This window comes from Echiichthys vipera (assembly GCF_963691815.1).
Source record: "Echiichthys vipera genome assembly, chromosome: 12".
NCBI lineage: Eukaryota > Metazoa > Chordata > Actinopteri > Perciformes > Trachinidae > Echiichthys > Echiichthys vipera.
The window spans coordinates 556667-571239 of record NC_139837.1 but is presented as its reverse complement, the minus strand read 5'-3'; the positions used below and the strand labels follow the sequence as shown (position 1 = coordinate 571239).

Sequence of the window (14573 nt, the reverse complement as noted above, 5' to 3'; positions counted from 1 at the left end):
AGCGCCTCCCGGCCTCGCCTCCAGGTGTAGTGGACGGGGGGGTTGGAGTTGGCGACGCAGCGCAGGAACACGGTCCTCTCAAAGTAGAACTGCTCCTTGGATTCTCCGACGCTCTGGTGAACCGTGATCAGAGGCTCGTCCAGGTCTGAGGACGAGAGTCTGGGTCATGACATCATCAAAGCCACCGTTTTAACCACGCACGACACGGAAACACACGCACGCATGCATGCACACACACACACACACACGTCTGAGGAGAAACGGTCACGTAGAGTAACGCAGAAGTGCGAGGGCACGGAAAACACCACAACACCTGAGGAAGCTGCTCACATGACGACAAGATCACAGGAAACGCCCTTATATGGACCACAGGAACTGACTCTTTGGACCCCTGACTCTTTGGACCCCTGACTCTTTGGGCCCCTGACTCTTTGGGCCCCTGACACTTTGGACCCCTGACTCTTTGGACCCCTGACTCTTTGGGCCCCTGACACTTTGGACCCCTGACTCTTTGGGCCCCTGACTCTTTGGGCCCCTGACTCTTTGGACCCCTGACTCTTTGGGCCCCTGACTCTTTGGGACCCTGACACTTTGGACCCCTGACTCTTTGGGACCCTGACACTTTGGACCCCTGACTCTTTGGGACCCTGACACTTTGGGCCCCTGACTCTTTGGGACCCTGACACTTTGGACCCCTGACTCTTTGGACCCCTGACTCTTTGGACCCCTGACTCTCTGGACCCCTGACTCTTTGGGCCCCTGACTCTCTGGACCCCTGACTCTCTGGACCCCTGACTCTTTGGGCCCCTGACTCTCTGGACCCCTGACTCTTTGGACCCCTGACTCTTTGGGACCCTGACTCTTTGGGACCCTGACTCTTTGGACCCCTGACTCTTTGGACCTCTGACTCTTTGGGCCCCTGACAGTCAGGGTGCGGTGGCGAGTGACTGTTTCTTCCACTTCCTCCTGGATTTTGTCGTAAAAGCCTCGGTGGCCTGAAGGCAGCACTCAGCCGTGATGCGTTCAGGTACCACTTAGACCCCAAACACGCTCCATGACTTTACGGCGGCGACATAACGGCGCCCGCAGGTTCTGTCCGCTACTTTTGGAGGAAACTTTCCAGGCCACACGAGGGACGCCGTGGACTCAAAACTCCCCAAGGACGCGCCGTCACCGCCCCAGCCGCAACGACGCACACGAGCGTGAAACGTCTCCTCTCGTGTGGCGCCGGATCATCAGCGCGCCGCACATGTAGGTCAACATCAATCAGATACGAGGCGCGAAAACAACCGCTGCACGGGTCCGTCACAGGAGAGGACGCATGTAGGTCACCTCCGCAGGAAGTGACACGCTCTCACTGTCACGCCACAACAAAAGCAAACAAAGCGAGCAAACAAACACGGTGGTTTCCGTTCAAAAAAGGAAATGAAGAAGACTTTACGCTTTATTTTGAAGCTGATAAAGCATGGGCTCTTATTGTGAAGGACTGAAGTTTGGTCCTGGATGTTTGGACAACATTGATGGACTTTATGCTAAGCTAACTGGTCCATCTGTAGCCAGTCTTTATGCTAAGCTACCTGGTCCACCTGTAGCCAGTCTTTATGCTAAGCTACCTGGTCCACTTGTAGCCAGTCTTTATGCTAAGCTACCTGGTCCACTTGTAGCCAGTCTTTATGCTAAGCTACCTGGTCCACCTGTAGCCAGTCTTTATACTAAGCTACCTGGTCCACTTGTAGCCAGTCTTTATGCTAAGCTACCTGGTCCACCTGTAGCCTGTCTTTATGCTAAGCTACCTGGTCCACTTGTAGCCAGTCTTTATGCTAAGCTACCTGGTCCACCTGTAGCCAGTCTTTATGCTAAGCTACCTGGTCCACTTGTAGCCAGTCTTTATGCTAAGCTACCTGGTCCACCTGTAGCCTGTCTTTATGCTAAGCTACCTGGTCCACTTGTAGACAGTCTTTATGCTAAGCTAACTGGTCCACCTGTAGCCAGTCTTTCTGCTAAGCTAACTGGTCCCCCTGCTGCCAGTCTTTATGCTAAGCTAACTGGTCCACCTGTAACCAGTCTTTATGCTAAGCTAACTGGTCCCCCTGCTGCCAGTCTTTATGCTAAGCTAACTGGTCCACCTGTAACCAGTCTTTATGCTAAGCTAACTGGTCGCCCTGCTGCCAGTCTTTATGCTAAGCTAACTGGTCCACCTGTAGCCAGTCTTTATGCTAAGCTAACTGGACCCGCTGTAGCCAGTCTTTATGCTAAGCTAACTGGTCCACCTGTAGCCAGTCTGGATGCTAAGCTAACCCTGCCCATGTGTGTTCTTACAGTACACGTCGACCCGTATGGACCGGATGGCGGGGAGCCCCAGTCCGTTGTCAGCCTTGCAGTAGTAGCGCCCCCCCTGGTGGCGGCTGATGTTTGTGATTTTCAGAGTGTCGTTGTTCAGCGTCGAGTCGCCCTGACGGTCCGAAGCTCCGCCCGCCGTCTTCGTCCAACGAATCTGCACAGAGAGGGGGGGGGTTAGTATACCAACACAGAGTGGTTCATTCTGGTTCACACCAACACAAGTCTTTAGATGGAACGTGAATCGATGCCAAACTGTTGCAGATTAACTCCACTGTGTGTGTCTGTGTGTGTGTGTCTGTGTGTGTGTCTGTGTGTGTGTGTCTGTGTGTGTCTGTGTGTGTGTGTGTCTGTGTGTGTGTCTGTGCGTGTGTGTGTGTGTGTGTGTGTGTCTGTGTGTGTGTGTGTCTGTGTGCGTGCGTGTGTGGTCCAGATTTGTCCTCGTTCAGCATCTGTTGGTCAGTTTTCCATCTGTCCTCCACCTGCTCCGTCTCTTCCTGTCCTCCATCATTTCATCATCGACTGTGAATGATGGAGAACCACTAAATGTTCTGGTTTTTGTGCAGTGAACTCTTATTTCACTTTATTTTACTTTAATAAACACACACAGTAGTATAAACGTGTGCTAAAGTGTCCTCTAGGAGCATAAACATGTGCTAAAGTGTCCTCTAGGAGCATAAACGTGTGTTAAAGTGTCCTCTAGGAGCATAAACGTGTGTTAAAGTGTCCTCTAGGAGCATAAACGTGTGCTAAAGTGTCCTCTAGGAGCATAAACGTGTGTTAAAGTGTCCTCTAGGAGCATAAACGTGTGCTAAAGTGCCCTCTAGGAGCATAAACGTGTGTTAAAGTGTCCTCTAGGAGCATACACGTGTGCTAAAGTGTCCTCTAGGAGCTAAAACATGTGCTAAAGTGTCCTCTAGGAGTATAAACGTGTGCTAAAGTGTCCTCTAGGAGCATAAACGTGTGTTATAGTGTCCTCTAGGAGCATAAACGTGTGCTAAAGTGTCCTCTAGGAGCATAAACGTGTGTTAAAGTGTCCTCTAGGAGCATAAACGTGTGCTAAAGTGTTCTCTAGGAGCATAAACGTGTGCTAAAGTGTCCTCTAGGAGCATAAACGTGTGCTAAAGTGTCCTCTAGGAGCATAAACGTGTGCTAAAGTGTCCTCTAGGAGCATAAACGTGTGCTAAAGTGTCCTCTTGGAGCATAAACGTGTGTTTAAGTGTCCTCTAGGAGCATAAACGTGTGTTAAAGTGTCCTCTAGGAGCATAAACGTGTGCTACAGTGTCCTCTAGGAGCAGAAACGTGTGTTAAAGTGTCCTCTAGGAGCATAAACGTGTGTTAAAGTGTCCTCTAGGAGCATAAACGTGTGTTAAAGTGTCCTCCAGGAGCATAAACGTGTGTTAAAGTGTCCTCTAGGAGCATAAACGTGTGTTAAAGTGTCCTCTAGGAGCATAAACGTGTGCTAAAGTGTCCTCTAGGAGCATAAACGTGTGTTAAAGTGTTCTCTAGGAGCATAAACGTGTGTTAAAGTGTCCTCTAGGAGACTAAACTTTGATTCTAACTCTCGCCTCCATCAACACATTTTCCACCCTGATTCTCCCGTCCCTCTCGTCTCTCATCTCTCCCCCGTCTCTCCCCCGTCTCTCATCTCTCCCCTGTCTCTCGTCTCTCTCCCCCGTCTCTCCCGTCTCTCCTTCGTCTCTCATCTCTCCCCTGTCTCTCGTCTCTCTCCCCCGTCTCTCATCTCTCCCCTGTCTCTCGTCTCTCTCCCCCGTCTCTCCCGTCTCTCCTTCGTCTCTCATCTCTCCCCTGTCTCTCGTCTCTCTCCCCCGTCTCTCCCGTCTCTCCTTCGTCTCTCATCTCTCCCCTGTCTCTCGTCTCTCATCTCTCCCCTGTCTCTCGTCTCTCTCCCCTGTCTCTCCCCCGTCTCTCATCTCTCCCCTGTCTCTCATCTCTCCCCCGTCTCTCCCCCGTCTCTCATCTCTCCCCTGTCTCTCGTCTCTCTCTCCCGTCTCTCCCCCGTCTCTCATCTCTCCCCTGTCTCCCCGTCTCTCCCACATGTCGGTGCCTCAAACAGACGGTGAACAGCCTGTAACCATCGCCGTGACGATGAATGAGCTAAAAATAGTCCTAACGTGACGACACAAAGTCTAATTAACTTCAGAGTGACGTTACCGTGGAGACGCACGCACTCACGTCCTGCTCCTCTGTGACGCTGTTCGTCATAAAGACAAGTGTGATCATTTATGAATGATTCATGACATCAAAGGCTTCATTTGGACGGTAACCACGGCGACCAACGGCTCCGGACCAGGACGCGTTCAGAGGAAGTTCTGACTCGTCACAAACATCGCCTGGTTCCTGCTACGCTTACAGAAAATGAACTTAACGGTCCTCTGACCCTGCCACTGCACTTAAACGGGCCTCTGACCAGGTGTCACTGCACTTAACGGTCCGCTGACCCTCGGTCACTAATTTTAACGGTCCACTGACCCTATGTCACTGCACTTAACGGTCCTCTGACCCTATGTCACTACACTTAAGGGTCCTCTGACCCTATGTCACTGCACTTAACGATCCGCCGACCCTCTTCCACTGCAATTAACGGTCTGCTTGCCCTCTGCCACTGCACTTAACGGTCCGCTGACCCTCTGCCGCTGCACTTAACGGTCTGCTTGCCCTCTGCCGCTGCACTTAACGGTCCGCTGAGCCTCTGTCACTGCACTTAACGGTGTGCTGACCCTCTGCTGCTGCACTTAACGGTCCTCTGACCCCCTGTAGCTCCTCCTCCCTGATGCAACATTAAAAATACTTTTAACGTTTCAAATCAAATCAGTTTCAGTAAAAACACAAATCTGAAAAAAGAAGAAGAAGAAGAAGAAGAAGAAGAAGAAGAAGAAGAAGAAGAGGATAAAATGCAGAGGAAGCTGAGCTCTGCAGTGACGCAGAGACAGAAAAAACGTGTGTGTGTGTGTGTGTGTGTGTGCAGCAGCTGATCTATTTTTAGCCTCCACAGACTGACAGAGAGACTAAAGAAGAAGAAATCAGAGCGAGACGAGGAGCAGAAGAAGAAACAGGATGATGATGATGATGATGATGATGATGATGATGATGATGTCATACAGGTCATTACTTCATCATTATTATTATTATTATTGCAGCTGGAAATATTTAAGACTAAATTATAAAACAAGTGGTCCAAGGTCCTCTCCAGGACCCGTCCCCTCATGGTGGTTCAGGTCTGAGTCCCTGTGAACCTGAGGGCTGTGGTCTGGACCCGTCCCCTCATGGTGGTTCAGGTCTGAGTCCCTGTGACCCTGAGGGATGTGGTCTGGACCCGTCCCCTCATGGTGGTTCAGGTCTGAGTCCCTGTGACCCTGAGGGCTGTGGTCTGGACCCGTCCCCTCATGGTGGTTCAGGTCTGAGTCCCTGTGAACCTGAGGGCTGTGGTCTGGACCCGTCCCCTCATGGTGGTTCAGGTCTGAGTCCCTGTGACCCTGAGGGCTGTGGTCTGGACCCGTCCCCTCATGGTGGTTCAGGTCTGAGTCCCTGTGACCCTGAGGGCTGTGGTCTGGACCCTGGTGCTCCTGGTCTCCCATGGCAGAGTGGTCTCAGGCGAGGGGCCGGACTAAGAACGCCTCACAAAGACTCTACGGACAAACCAGGAAGAGGAGGAGAGACCCTGCCCGGAGGAAGCCCCGGGCCCCCGTCTGGAGCCAGATCCAGACAGAGGGCTCTCCGGCACCTCCCCCTCTCCATCCTGGGGGCCCCCCCACTCACAGGAGGAACCTCTGGGGTCGGGGCGCTGCTGCACGGGGGGCAGTGAGGTGAGGGGCCTGGAGGGTCCAGACCCGGGCAGCAGAGGCTCTGGGGACGTGGAGCGTCTCCTCTCTGTGGGGGAAGGAGCCGGAGCTTGTGAGGGAGGTGGAGCTCCCAGTTAGATCTGGGGGGGCTCACCTCCACACACAGTCTGGATCTGGACCCGTGCTCCTGGATAGGGGCTGGACCCTGGTCTTCTCTGGAGGGGCCCAGGGTGTGAGGGGCCGGGCGGGTGTGGGGAGACTCTCAAACCCCCGGCTGAGTGCCGCGGTGTTGGAGTTCACCCCGGTGGACGAGAGGGTCGCCTCCTTACGCCTGCGGGTGGTGGGGGGGAACACCTTGGTGGACCCCGGGGGTCAGGGGTCCCCCTGAAGAAGGAGGCCTTCAGGATCTGGTCTCCCAGAAGACTCCGGAGGTGGTTCTGAGGTCCCCACAGGTCTGAAGGGCTGCAGCCTCTGCTGGGTCAGAGGCAAAGCAGCGGGTGTGGGAGGAGTTCACAGAAGTCCTGGAGAAGGACTTTGGGGGGCACCGAGGTGCTTCTGGACCACCATTCAGCACCTCAGGAGGGGGACACGGGGAACCGTCCAAGCTGTTCACAGTGAGGACGGGACGCTGGTGCCCTCAGCTGATGAGGTCATGGGGCGGTGGAAGGACTCTGAGGAAGTCCTGAATGGGCCCAACACGCCCTCTTTTGTAGAGGCAGAGCTGGAGGCTGATGGGGATCATCGTCAACATCTCTGACAGAAGTCACTGAGGAAGGAAACAAGTCCACAGAGGCAAAGCCCCAGGATCCATGAGCTGCATCCACACATGCTGAAAGCTCTGGGTCTGGAGGGGCCGTCCTGGTCCTGGTCCTGGTCCTGGTCCTGGTCCTGGTCCACACGTCTCTGACACACTGGTGGAAGTCTGGGACAGTGCCGAGGGAGTGGCAGACCGGGGTGGTGGTTCCTGTTCAGAAAGGGGGACCAGAGGGTGTGAGCCAGTTCCAGGGGGATCACACTCCTCAGCCTCTCTGGTGAAGTCGACTCCAAGGTGCTGGAAAGGAGGTTGGTCCTGTAGAACCTCAGACTGAAGAGGAACCAGGTGGATCCAGTCCTGGACCTGGACCAGGACCAGCTCTGCACTCTCAAGGATCCTGGAGGGGGTCTGGGAGTGGGCCCATCCGGTCTACATGTGCTTTGTGGATCTGGAGAAGGCACATGACCGGGTCCCTGGAGATACTGTGGGAGGTGCTGGGGGAGTCTGGGGTGAGGGGGTCACTTCTGAGGGGGTCCAGTCTCTGTACCCCCAAAGAGAGAGCTGAGTCCGGATCCTGGGCAGTGAGTCGGAGTGGTTCCCGGTGGGGGTCGGCCTCCTCCAGGGGGGCACTCTGTCACCAATCCTGTTTGTGGTTTTCATGGACAGGATATGGAGGCGTAGTGGTGGTGGGGAGGGGCTGCAGGTGGGTGGGCTGAGGATCTGGTCTCTGACGTGGTCCTGATGGCGTCGTGGGTCAGGGACCTTCAGCACTCACTGGATCGGTTCACAGCAGAGTGTGAAACGGCCGGGATGAGGATCAGCACCTCTGAATCTGAGGCCGTGGCTCTCAGCAGGAAACCGCTGGATTGTTCCTCCGGGTCTGGAACGAGTCCTGACCCCAAGTGAAGGACTTCAAGCACCTCGGGATCTGGTTCACGAGTGAGGGGACGATGGAGCGTGAGTTTGGCCGGAGAATCGGAGCAGCGGAGGCGGAGCTGGACCCAAAGAACCAGGTCCTGGTCAGGACCCAAAGAACCAGGTCCAGGTCCAAGCGTGTGAAGTGTGTATGTTCCCAGTGTGTTCCCAGTATGTTCCCAGTATGTTCCCAGTATGTTCCCAGTATGTTCCCAGTGTGTTCCCAGTGTGTTCCCAGTATGTTCCCAGTGTGTTCCCAGTATGTTCCCAGTATGTTCCCAGTGTGTTCCCAGTGTGTTCCTAGTGTGTTCCCAGTGTGTTCCCAGTGTGTTCCCAGTATGTTCCCAGTGTTCCCAGTGTGTTCCTAGTGTGTTCCCAGTGTGTTCCCAGTGTGTTCCCAGTATGTTCCCAGTGTGTTCCCGGTGTGTTCCCAGTGTGTTCCCAGTATGTTCCCAGTATGTTCCCAGTGTGTTCCCAGTGTGTTCCTAGTGTGTTCCCAGTGTGTTCCCAGTGTGTTCCCAGTATGTTCCCAGTATGTTCCCAGTGTGTTCCCAGTGTGTTCCTAGTGTGTTCCCAGTGTGTTCCCAGTGTGTTCCCAGTATGTTCCCAGTGTTCCCAGTGTGTTCCTAGTGTGTTCCCAGTATGTTCCCAGTGTGTTCCCGGTGTGTTCCCAGTGTGTTCCCAGTATGTTCCCAGTATGTTCCCAGTGTGTTCCTAGTGTGTTCCCAGTGTGTTCCCAGTGTGTTCCCAGTATGTTACTAGTGTGTTCCCAGTATGTTCCCAGTATGTCCCCAGTGTTCCCAGTGTGTTCCCAGTGTGTTCCCAGTGTGTTCCCAGTGTGTTCCCAGTGTTCCCAGTGTTCCCAGTATGTTCCCAGTATGTCCCCAGTGTGTTCCCAGTATGTTCCCAGTGTGTTCCCAGTATGTCCCCAGTGTGTTCCCAGTATGTTCCCAGTGTGTTCCCAGTATGTTCCCAGTGTGTTCCCAGTATGTTCCCAGTGTGTTCCCAGTGTGTTCCCAGTATGTTCCCAGTGTGTTCCCAGTGTGTTCCCAGTATGTTCCCAGTATGTTCCCAGTGTGCTCCCAGTGTGTTCCCAGTATGTTCCCAGTATGTTCCCAGTGTGTTCCCAGTATGTTCCCAGTATGTTCCCAGTGTGTTCCCAGTGTGTTCCCAGTGTGTTCCCAGTATGTTCCCAGTGTGTTCCCAGTATGTTCCCAGTATGTTCCCAGTATGTCCCCAGTGTTCCCAGTGTGTTCCCAGTGTGTTCCCAGTATGTTCCCAGTGTGTTCCCAGTATGTTCCCAGTATGTTCCCAGTGTGTTCCCAGTGTGTTCCCTGTATGTTCCCAGTATGTCCCCAGTGTTCCCAGTATGTCCCCAGTGTTCCCAGTGTGTTCCCAGTGTGTTCCCACTATGTTCCCAGTATGTTCCCAGTATGTTCCCAGTGTGTTCCCAGTATGTTCCCAGTGTTCCCAGTGTGTTCCCAGTATGTTCCCAGTGTGTTCCCAGTATGTTCCCAGTGTGTTCCCAGTATGTTCCCAGTGTGTTCCCAGTGTTCCCAGTGTGTTCCCAGTATGTTCCCAGCGTGTTCCCAGTGTGTTCCCAGTATGTTCCCAGTGTTCCCTGTATGTTCCCAGTATGTTCCCAGTGTGTTCCCAGTGTGTTCCCAGTATGTTCCCAGTGTTCCCTGTATGTTCCCAGTATGTTCCCAGTGTGTTCCCAGTGTGTTCCCAGTATGTTCCCAGTATGTTCCCAGTGTGTTCCCAGTGTGTTCCCAGTATGTTCCCAGTATGTTCCCAGTGTGTTCCCAGTGTGTTCCCAGTGTGTTCCCAGTATGTTCCCAGTATGTTCCCAGTATGTTCCCAGTGTGTTCCCAGTATGTTCCCAGTGTGTTCCCAGTGTGTTCCCAGTGTGTTCCTAGTGTGTTCCCAGTATGTTCCCAGTATGTTCCCAGTATGTTCCCAGTGTGTTCCCAGTGTGTTCCCAGTATGTTCCCAGTATGTTCCCAGTATGTTCCCAGTATGTTCCCAGTGTGTTCCCAGTGTGTTCCCAGTATGTTCCCAGTATGTTCCCAGTATGTTCCCAGTGTGTTCCCTGTATGTTCCCAGTATGTTCCCAGTGTTCCCAGTGTGTTCCCAGTATGTTCCCAGTGTTCCCAGTCACCTGCGGTCGGGGGTGCCCCGTCACCAGACACGTGAGCTCCAGCGTCTCCCCCTCCCTGATGGTGTAAACTCTCTCGCTGTAGCGTTCCTCCTCCACGCCGCACGCCTGACCCGAGTGCACGATCCGCACCGCCGGGGGCGCTGGGGACAGGAAACACAGAAACCTTCAGAATAAGAGTCCTCCAGTGGACCCACAACAGCAAACACAGGGTCAGAGACCTTCAGAATAAGAGTCCTTCAGTGGACCAACGACAGGAAACACAGGGTCAGAGACCTTCAGAATAAGAGTCTTTCAGTGGACCCACAACAGCAAACACAGGGTCAGAGACCTTCAGAATAAGAGTCCTCCAGTGGACCCACAACAGCAAACACAGGGTCAGAGACCTTCAGAATAAGAGTCCTTCAGTGGACACACAACAGCAAACACAGGGTCAGAGACCTTCAGAATAAGAGTCCTTCAGTGGACCCACAACAGGTAACAGGGTCAGAGACTGTCCCTTCAGAGTAAAAGTATTTCAGCCCCTTCACAATAAAATACTTTAAGCCCCTTCACAATAAAATAATTTCAGTTCCTTCAGAGTAAAAGTATTTCAGCTCCTTCAACATAAAATACTTTCAGCTCCTTCACAATAAAAAATTTCAGCTCCTTCAGAGTAAGAGTATTTCAGCTCCTTCAAAATAAAATACTTTCAGCTCCTTCACAATAAGAGTATTTCAGCTCCTTCAAAATAAAATACTTTCAGCTCCTTCACAATAAAAGTCTTTCAGCTCCTTCAAAATAAAACATTTCAGCTCCTTCACAAAAAAATAATTTCAGCTTCAAAATAAAATACTTTCAGCTTATTTTTGTTTGTTATGTTTCAGTTTATGCTCCTAGAGGACACTTTAGCACACGTTTATGCTCCTAGAGGACACTTTAGCACACGTTTATGCTCCTAGAGGACACTTTAGCACATGTTTATGCTCCTAGAGGACACTTTAACACACGTTTATGCTCCTAGAGGACACTTTAGCACATGTTTATGCTCCTAGAGGACACTTTAGCACACGTTTATGCTCCTAGAGGACACTTTAACACACGTTTAGACTCCTAGAGGACACTTTAACACATGTTTATGCTCCTAGAGGACACTTTAGCACACGTTTGTGCTCCTAGAGGACACTTTAGCACACGTTTATGCTCCTAGAGGACACTTTAACACACGTTTATGCTCCTAGAGGACACTTTAACACATGTTTATGCTCCTAGAGGACACTTTAGCACACGTTTATGCTCCTAGAGGACACTTTAGCACACGTTTATGCTCCTAGAGGACACTTTAGCACACGTTTATGCTCCTAGAGGACACTTTAGCACACGTTTATGCTCCTAGAGGACACTTTAACACACGTATATGCTCCTAAAGGACACTTTAACACACGTTTATGCTCCTAGAGGACACTTTAACACACGTTTATACTCCTAGAGGACACTTTAGCACACGTTTATGCTCCTAGAGGACACTTTAACACACGTTTATGCTCCTAGAGGACACTTTAATACACGTTTATGCTCCTAGAGGACACTTTAACACACGTTTATGCTCCTAGAGAACACTTTAACACACGTTTATGCTCCTAGAGGACACTTTAACACACGTTTATGCTCCTAGAGAACACTTTAGCACAGGTTTATGCTCCTAGAGGACACTTTAACACACGTTTATGCTCCTAGAGGACACTTTAGCACAAGTTTATGCTCCTAGAGGACACTTTAACACACGTTTATGCTCCTAGAGGACACTTTAACACACGTTTATGCTCCTAGAGGACACTTTAACACACATTTATGCTCCTAGAGGACACTTTAGCACACGTTTATGCTCCTAGAGGACACTTTAACACACATTTATGCTCCTAGAGGACACTTTAACACACATTTATGCTCCTAGAGGACACTTTAACACACGTTTATGCTCCTAGAGGACACTTTAACACACGTTTATGCTCCTAGAGGACACTTTAACACACATTTATGCTCCTAGAGGACACTTTAGCACACGTTTATGCTCCTAGAGGACACTTTAACACACATTTATGCTCCTAGAGGACACTTTAACACACATTTATGCTCCTAGAGGACACTTTAACACACGTTTATGCTCCTAGAGGACACTTTAACACACGTTTATGCTCCTAGAGGACACTTTAACACACGTTTATGCTCGGCACTTTAACACACATTTATGCTCCTAGAGGACACTTTAGCACACGTTTATGCTCCTAGAGGACACTTTAACACACATTTATGCTCCTAGAGGACACTTTAACACACGTTTATGCTCCTAGAGGACACTTTAACACACGTTAATGCTCCTAGAGGACACTTTAACACACGTTTATGCTCCTAGAGGACACTTTAACACACGTTTAGGCTCCTAGAGGACTCTTTAACACACATTTATGCTCCTAGAGGACACTTTAACACACATTTATGCTCCTAGAGGACACTTTAACATTCGTTTAAGCTCCTAGAGGACACTTTAACACACGTCTATGCTCCTAGAGGACACTTTACCCCACGTTTATGCTCCTAGAGGACACTTTAGCACACGTTTATGCTCCTAGAGGACACTTTAACACACGTTCAGGCTCCTAGAGGACACTTTAACACACGTTTATGCTCCTAGAGGACACTTTAACACACATTGAGGCTCCTAGAGGACACTTTAGCAGACGTTTAGACTCCTAGAGGACACTTTAACACACGTTTATGCTCCTAGAGGACACTTTAACACACGTTGAGGCTCCTAGAGGACACTTTAGCACACGTTTATGCTCCTAGAGGACACTTTAACACACGTTGAGGCTCCTAGAGGACACTTTAGCACACGTTTATGTTCCTAGAGGACACTTTAGCACACGTTTGTGCTCCTAGAGGATACTTTAGCACACGTTTATGTTCCTAGAGGACACTTTAGCACATGTTTATGCTCCTAGAGGACACTTTAGCACACGTTTGTGCTCCTAGAGGACACTTTAACACACGTTTATGCTCCTAGAGGACACTTTAGCACATGTTTATGTTCCTAGAGGACACTTTAACACACGTTTATGCTCCTAGAGGACACTTTAACACACGTTGAGGCTCCTAGAGGACACTTTAGCACACTTTTTAAAACAATACGGCCACAGAATTTGAAAATCAGGACCTTTTTTGCTCCTAAATGTTTTCTCTGATCTTTTAAATTTCCCTCGAGATCAAATCAGTTTTGATCTGTTTCCAAACACTCGGACCTCCTGCAGAGAAAATCACAGATCTGTTTCCTCTCCTTTAATGCTCTAATCTGTGCGTGTGTGTGTGCATGTGTGTGTGTGTGTGTGTGACACACACACACACACACACACAGTCGTCGACAGAACGATGGAAGAAACTGATTTTAGGTCAAACTCAGGTTTGGACTCAGGCGTTAGTTCAGGTTCAGGGATCCTGACTCTCTGTCTCATTTGTTTACGTGTCACAGAGCAGAGGAAGTGGAGAAGGACGACGGACATGGAACTAAATATTAAAACCACCATCTGCCCCAGATCCTGGAACCGTGGGCAGGTCTCAGGTCAGGCTCGTCTCCACTCTTTTATTCATGCCACAGTTCTCCGTCCCTCTGTTACGTAAGCGCCGCCGTCTATTTCTGGAGCCGTCCTCTGCACAGTCAGTGGGACGGCTATGAATAACTGCAGCCGTCTGATTGGCTGACGGAGCGGGGCTCCTTCTGCATACGTAATGAGGCGGAGGAGCCAAAAAGCATGAATGGAAACAGCAGCTTTAATATTCTGAAGTGTTTGAGAGGTTTCAGGGCCTCAGGCTCAGTCCTGAAGGGCCTCAGAAGGTTCAGGAGGCTCTGGAAGGAAGATTTTGATGCTTCCAGAGGGGGTGTCGAGGGTCCTGAGAACACCTTAGGGGTCTCTGTGTGACCAAGGGTCCTGAGAACACTTTAGGGGTCTCTGTGTGACCAAGGGTCCTGAGAACACCTTAGGGGTCTCTGTGTGACCAAGGGTCCTGAGAACACCTTAGGGGTCTCTGTGTGACCAAGGGTCCTGAGAACACCTTAGGGGTTTCTGTGTGACCAAGGGTCCTGAGAACACTTTAGGGGTCTCTGTGTGACCAAGGGTCCTGAGAACACTTTAAGGGTTTCTGTGTGACCAAGGGTCCTGAGAACACTTTAGGGGTCTCTGTGTTACCAAGGGTCCTGATAACACCTTAGGGGTTTCTGTGTGACCAAGGGTCCTGAGAACACTTTAGAGTTTTCTGTGTGACCAAGGGTCCTGAGAACACCTTAGGGGTTTCTGTGTGACCAAGGGTCCTGAGAACACTTTAGGGGTTTCTGTGTGACCAAGGGTCCTGAGAACACTTTAGGGGTCTCTGTGTGACCAAGGGTCCTGAGAACACCTTAGGGGTTTCTGTGTTACCAAGGGTCCTTGAAGGGGTCGCAGACTTAACAGTAGACCCTGAGGAGAAGACCTAAATATCATTTAGGGTTCCAAAAGTCCCTGAAAAAGGTTCTGGGTTTTTGAGGAGGTTGTTAAGATCCCGAAGGGGTTCCAAGAGTTCTGGATGATATTCCAGA

The 14573-nt window shown here is 50.9% G+C and overlaps 1 protein-coding gene across 1 annotated transcript in view; it reads right to left on the bottom strand.

Annotated features, from left to right (window-relative positions):
• The window catches only part of mdga2a (MAM domain containing glycosylphosphatidylinositol anchor 2a), a gene marked incomplete at its 3' end in the record, with an annotated part of 43258 nt that overhangs the window by 23056 nt on the left and 5629 nt on the right, over window positions 1–14573 (bottom strand). Inside the window, exons 2-4 of the mRNA XM_083924473.1 lie at window positions 9971–10110; window positions 2320–2494; window positions 1–145 (exon numbers count right to left, since the gene is read on the bottom strand). The exon at window positions 1–145 is cut by the window's left edge and continues 52 nt beyond it. Of these exons, the coding sequence (XP_083780599.1) occupies window positions 1–145; window positions 2320–2494; window positions 9971–10110 (460 nt within the window). The remainder of the gene's footprint in view (window positions 146–2319; window positions 2495–9970; window positions 10111–14573) is intronic.